The sequence below is a fragment of the Cupressus sempervirens genome, chromosome 2 (assembly GCF_028749045.1).
Source record: "Cupressus sempervirens isolate cs-2001-9-10 chromosome 2, ASM2874904v1, whole genome shotgun sequence".
NCBI classification, from domain to species: Eukaryota; Viridiplantae; Streptophyta; class Pinopsida; order Cupressales; family Cupressaceae; genus Cupressus; species Cupressus sempervirens.
The window spans coordinates 638611947-638618453 of record NC_143119.1 but is presented as its reverse complement, the minus strand read 5'-3'; the positions used below and the strand labels follow the sequence as shown (position 1 = coordinate 638618453).

At 30.9% G+C, this 6507-nt stretch overlaps 1 protein-coding gene across 1 annotated transcript in view; it reads right to left on the bottom strand.

Annotated features, from left to right (window-relative positions):
* Positions 1-3674: 3674 nt before the first annotated feature.
* LOC149574991 (protein FATTY ACID EXPORT 5-like) overlaps positions 3675-6507 on the bottom strand; it is a 39182-nt gene continuing 36349 nt past the window's right edge. Inside the window, exons 2-3 of the mRNA XM_089814843.1 lie at positions 5330-5417; positions 3675-3981 (exon numbers count right to left, since the gene is read on the bottom strand). Of these exons, the coding sequence (XP_089670969.1) occupies positions 3909-3981; positions 5330-5417 (161 nt within the window). The 3' untranslated portion in view covers positions 3675-3908. The remainder of the gene's footprint in view (positions 3982-5329; positions 5418-6507) is intronic.

Genomic DNA, 6507 nt, shown 5'->3' with positions numbered 1-6507 from the left:
TTTCAACAATGGATCAACCACAAGATAATATTGTTATGGAAACTTAGGATAATGCACCAGATCAACAAGATGATAGTATGGTCGTAGGGGGAGCTAGAATTACAATTGACACTAGTGAGGACCCCTTTACAAGCACATCAAAGAATCCATTTGCAAATTAGCAAGATTTCAATGTTGATAGTTTGGTTATTGACAAACACTGTTAACTACTCCAGTTCAAAAGACGATGAAAATGATAAAAGAAGACTCAATGGGACTAAAACATTTTGTGCAGTCAAGAATCACCAAAAGTAATATCATTAGCATATAGTTCTATGAGCGCTAATTTTTACTATCAGGCACATTGCCAAAATGTTGTGCAAGAGGCCACAATGGTTATTATCTCATTGACACAAGAAGAGAAAGAAAGAAGGGGAGCAACAAAGACAAAATTAGATGGATATGTAGCCATCTCAATCTTCAGTTGATCATAGAAGTGACATGTCAATTTAGAAGGAGGGTGGAACAAATAGGGAGAGACAGATCACTGTTTTACGGACCCCTCCTAAGGTAGCAAAGACTACACCAACAAGCACTTCCAAGTCACTCTTTGAAGCTTTTCTCTTAGGATTGCCACAAGATGTAACAAATATGTTTGATGAAAATATGGATATACAAAAGTACATTCAGTTGTTAGTATTCTCTATTGGAAAGATTATTGAAGAATCTAGTAAGATGAGAAATAATGTTCAATGGTTATTAAAATTGTTTATTGAAAAGCTAAGAGTACACTAACTTCTTCAATATAGATAAGTGAATAGAATATTGAGGAGAACAAAAAAGGTTATGGAAGCCTTTGACACTCATTTCGGTACACTTGAGGAGGCAGCTAACCTAAGGGATAAGGAAGCTCATGATGCCAATTTATTCAATACAGTATGTGGAAACATTAGGAATGATCTCACAACATATAGATCTATGCATTAAAGAATTAAGGTATTGTTTCATAGAGGGAAATGATCTATATGCAAAATGTGTGCTTGCACACAAACACTCTCAAGAAATCTCCAAAAGCATTAACGATAAAAAAGATGAGTTGGAGACAATTGTGGATGAGTTGTAGAACCCTAAAGGCGAAAATCCTTGAGACTGAATAGAGAAAGAATCCTAAAAATATTCTCACTTCTAAAAGAGCACCTAACAATAAAGATTGATATTTTTCAAAGACAAGTGGATACTTGTTTAGAAGCAAAAGAGTCATATCCAAGTTTTCTTATCCAAGCTTACATGCAGCAAAGGTAACATTGTATGGACTTTGTGCTCTTACCAACATTACAGATGTAGTCAAGGGCCATTGGGACAAAAAATTCACTAGTTTGAAAAAAGAGCTTTGCAAATTGCATTGCACTTCTTTCCATCCATCCAATATAATAGAGACATCAAAGCATAACAACAAATTTTGACATGTATATATCTTTTTGACTCACCTTTGTCATTGATGTCAAAGGGGAGAGTGTTATGAAAAATTGTAAAAAGATAACATGCATGGTATATAGCAATGTAAAGGGAGATATAAGTTAGAATATAATCTAAGGGGGAGCGTATATGTAAAAGATGGTAAATGAATATACAAATGATCCACATTTTGAAATTTTGATGGCCATGTGAAGTATTTCACAAATTTTACAATTTTGGACACAGAGCCATTCTTTTCCATGGTTGTCATCAATGCCAAGGGGGGATATTGTTGGCAATTTGGCTAAGGACAAATTTAAAGTATAGTTATTCAGAGAATTGTCCAAGTACATATCAACAAAATGGTATACAGTTAGCCTATTTTGTCTAGCGCAATTCACTAGAGGCACATAGGCTTATGCACACTTACATGAAGGAAAGATAAGATGTATATGACACGTGGTTATGTTGAGTTGGATTGCTTTCAAAATCATATGAGACAACAAGATTATGGCTTTATCAATCTTCAAAAATATTTCAATCTTATGATTTTGGTTGCATATCTTGCTTTGCCAACAAAAAAATAAAAATTTAATCATTATTTCTTTCCATTCCCCACATCAAAAGTGTTACCATAAAATTAAAAATGCACCTTCAAAATATTGAAGCTAAGATAAATATTTGTTTTTTAAATTAGCTATACAATTTTTAATTAATAAGAGAAATCATAGTTAGCAAAAACTTATCTTACCTTAATATTAAAAATGCACAAAATAAAAGTGTTAATATATAATAATAAAATGCACCTTCAAAATATTGAAGCTAATACAAATATTTATTTTTTAAATTAGTTACCCAATCATTAATTAATGAGGAAAAACATAGTTGCTAGCAAAAACTTGTCTTGCTTAATACTAAAAATGTAAAGTAATTTCGTTGTTGATAAAGGTTAAGGAAGAGTGGAGCATTTCTCGTATTCCTTTTGCATAACTTCTACTTAGGCACTACTATGAAACCTAGAAAAGTAATTAAGTGCTTGTCCAAACAAATAAAAATAAATAACCTAACAAATTGAATAAAATTATTTAAAGAATGTGAGCTAACCTTTTATCTTAGTTTTACATCTATAAACAAAATGTTTTAAATATACATTTGAAATCCAAAACACCATTAAACATTTATAATGAAAGATGCACTATAATCTTTGTAGCCCAAATACACGTAAGTTTTGTTTAGTAAATCCTTGATTAATGAATCTAAAGTCTTTTCATAAGTTTTAATGATTTTTTTGGTTCAACTTAGTTTTGAACATCAAGCACAATTGTTTATAGATAAAGCAACGTAAAAGAAACAAAGAAAAAGGTATGTCCAAATCTCTTGATTATACATCAAGATTAGAAGGTGTGACATTGTTTTAAATGGGTCTAATACTTGTGCTTGGCGCTTGGTTGCAATTGTGTTTGTTATAGCTTGCAAACTTGAGAGCGATTGCTTTGTTTCTATCTTGTATGTTGTAAGTGTTTAAGATCTCTTCAAACTTACCTTGGTTAAAATATAAGAAAATAAAATAACCTACATGGTCACAACATATAAAAAGCTAAAATAACTTACCTTGGTCAACATATAAAAAGTTTTAAAATGATTTAAATGTTACTTTCGTCTTCAAGACATTGATTTTGAATGGGCCATAAATCTTGTCAAGGCAATAAAATAGCTCAAAATATATAACAATTTTTTTAAATAATAGTGCACATCTACAGAACCAACAAAACTATAGCAAAGCTACCAAGCAAAGACGAGTGTCCAGGGATTTTAACTACACAAAAGTAAATCCCACCCTACTCAATCTCAAATCCTTCACTCTGGTTTGTGATTGGACGTATTTGGAAAGACCTTTCTCCCACCTTCGATGATTCAATATTTTTAAGGTTTCTCATAACAACATTTTTTAAAATACTTTAAAATATGTATGCCAATAATTCACATTATCCATATGAAGGTTATTCAGAATTAATACTTCCTATTTGAAAGTAGCACTCAATTTGCATGAAGGGTTGGTCATGCAAAAGTGATGTCCTAGTACAATCGAGGTTATGAAGTAACAGGCAAACAATTTTATAATGCTACAAAAGATTTTAAAATTGACTGTGTTCGCAAATTATGAAAGCATAGTTTTAACATTCTAAAACAATGTTACTTTCAACTCTTGCAAGTGTTATTTACAAAGAAACAAAAGGAAATTATTAACCAATCAACCATGTATCTTTGTTATTATGATAATAATAAATTGCATTGCAAATTTATACCATCATACAATCCATTGTATTGGAAAAAGTAGTTTTCCTACTATAACATCAACAATAAAGATTCTCTAGAGAGCCCAACCGAACATCCAAGTTTAATAACAATAAACTCTAATAGTCTAATTTTACAACCATTTCATTGTAGATGCATCCTCTTTTACATGTTTATTGTCAATCCTTCCTTGGTGCTATATGGTTCCCTCCTCTAATGATCTTATATAGATAGAAGAATGTCATAATGGCACTGCAAAGAAAAAGAAATTCTTCAATTTAATATATTTTCAATAATAACATTTATTATGTAATTGTAATACAATTATGCAACCTCACAATTTGATTAACTCTTACATATCTTCTTATCTTGGTCATTCATCTTTTAATCTTTCAACTCCACCTTTGATTATTTTGAGGATTTCTATAAAAGTAATATCTTTCTTCCTATCTTTCTTCCTCATTTCAGCCTAATCACTCTAATTGCAATCTTCTAATCACTCAATCAATGCTAACAACACTAGTGATTTTGGAGAACCCTTATATACTTGCAATCTTGAGATCATATTATCATTATCTTGCATCAACATAAATCAACAACACACCATTCCTTTTCTGCCATATTTATTATATAATATATTATAAAAGTTAGGCGGAGATGTTGACTTTGGTAACACATCTTTGAATTCAATGAACCTAGACATGTTGAGAGATGAGAATAGAAAAGGAAAATGACGTGAGGAGTACTTTTTAATATTGATAAAATAATACAACCTAGTTTATTGATATTGATAAAATATTTACAATTTAAAAATTAGAAATTTAGTTTAAAACAAATCAATACGAGGTAGAATTTAAATCACAAGAATATCTTTAACCATTGAATGACAATTTATTATTTAATATCTTTAAAAAATCAATTTTGTTTTTAGAAAGCTATCCATTCTTATACTATTTTAATATAACACAATTTTTAAGATTGATAAAATATTTACAATTTAAAAATTAAAAATTTAATTTAGAATATAGATGACTAGACTATTTTCTTACCACAGCCTTGGCTGCAAATTACCGATAAAAAAAATGATTGTTCTTACATAAAAATCAGGCATCATAAAGGGCATGGAATTTTTATTGATGGATGTACTTCAGCTATTTATGCAAGGGCAATATGCCTCTCAGTGAAATTAACCAGAAGCACTAAAAATAGATTCAAAATTCAATTTGGCAAGCTAGTAATTACAGGTAAAGATAACAAGGTATTAGGTACAGATGTTTATTAATGATTGGATTGAGATGCAGTAGGCCTACTATGTACTAAAACAAATTTTCATGAAAGTGAAATTAGGTGCAATAAATTCAATGATCCATGTTTCTACCAATCAATGATTGATAAGGCTTGATTTATATGTAGAATGCATATGCCACAAACAAAATTCCTGGATAAAAAATCTAAAGAATAAAAAACTGTAGATTTCCTGAATTTCATTTTATTTTCGATAGTCCCAATAATTTAGAAGCTCAATTAATTTCTAAATATCAATTAGCAGTAGGTTATAACAAGCAGCTTCATTGTAGACATATTTAAAAAAGAATTATACCTGATAATAGCGACAACACCCCCGGGCATTATCTTTGAAGTCTCCAAATAACGTTGTCCCATCACCCATGTAAGAGCGAACGAGCATACTGTATTATAGTGCAAAATAGCATGACCATTTGAATGTGTAAATAATTTCAACAACTTAAAAGTTTAAAATGATTCAAAATTACAGGAATTTAGTATTTTGATAATGCTTATGTTCCAACATCACAAAAAAAATTGTTTACACAACACCATCTCTCCCAATAAATAAATAGCCATTTGCATATAAATTATTTTTCCATGCAGAATCTACAATGTGGCAAATCAGACCCCAGAAGGATATTTTTCACTACTTCATTCATTTCAATTTTAAAATGAGGTTATTATAAGAACAGCAACACATTGTCAAGTTTGCTTCAACTAGCACTTAGAAGACCAGGAAGGATACAGTACAGCATAGCTGTCTTAAATCAATATTAGTGACAACAAAAGAATTTCAAAAACGTACATTATACAGCCAGCTCAAATTTAAGGTAATTTGGCATTGATGTATAAAAGATGGTTGGAACCTATTTTACATTTTTCATGGTTTCACAAAACGTTGATTTTGTGTGTTTACCATTGTTATCTTTTCAAGGTAGCTAATAAATCAATTAAAAGTACGTCATTTTTCCATCTCGATTGCCATTGTGATGAAAAAAAAGTCATAGCATGTTAATCTTCAAAAATTGCCAAATGCATGAGATTTAATTGAAAAAATATATCTAAAAAGTGTCAGTAAAAAACCTATCCAAAACATTCTTGGGGCCAGCAAGGCCCCAACACCCAGCTGATGCCATTAGTAATGCATTCTCCTGTTTCAAATTCTCCATCTCTTGCACGAACATAGGTGACTCAAAACTCTTCACTGCAGACACCATCATCTCCCTCCTCACTGCCATCCCAGTCTTCGATAGGTGCCCTCACTTTCTTTACTAATGATGTTTGATGTTCAACACTACAGGTTTATTCCTCTTATACTGTCACTAGAAAAGGAATGAGGGGAGATCTGGCAATATAATATGCAGAAGAAGATGAAGCCTCAAAGCATTGCTTACTATGTGGTAGATGAACGCTTCATCGAGTAACCTAAATTGGGTACGTAGTTATTTTTACTTGGAAAACTGCTACCTTTCACATAATAAGCTACCAAGT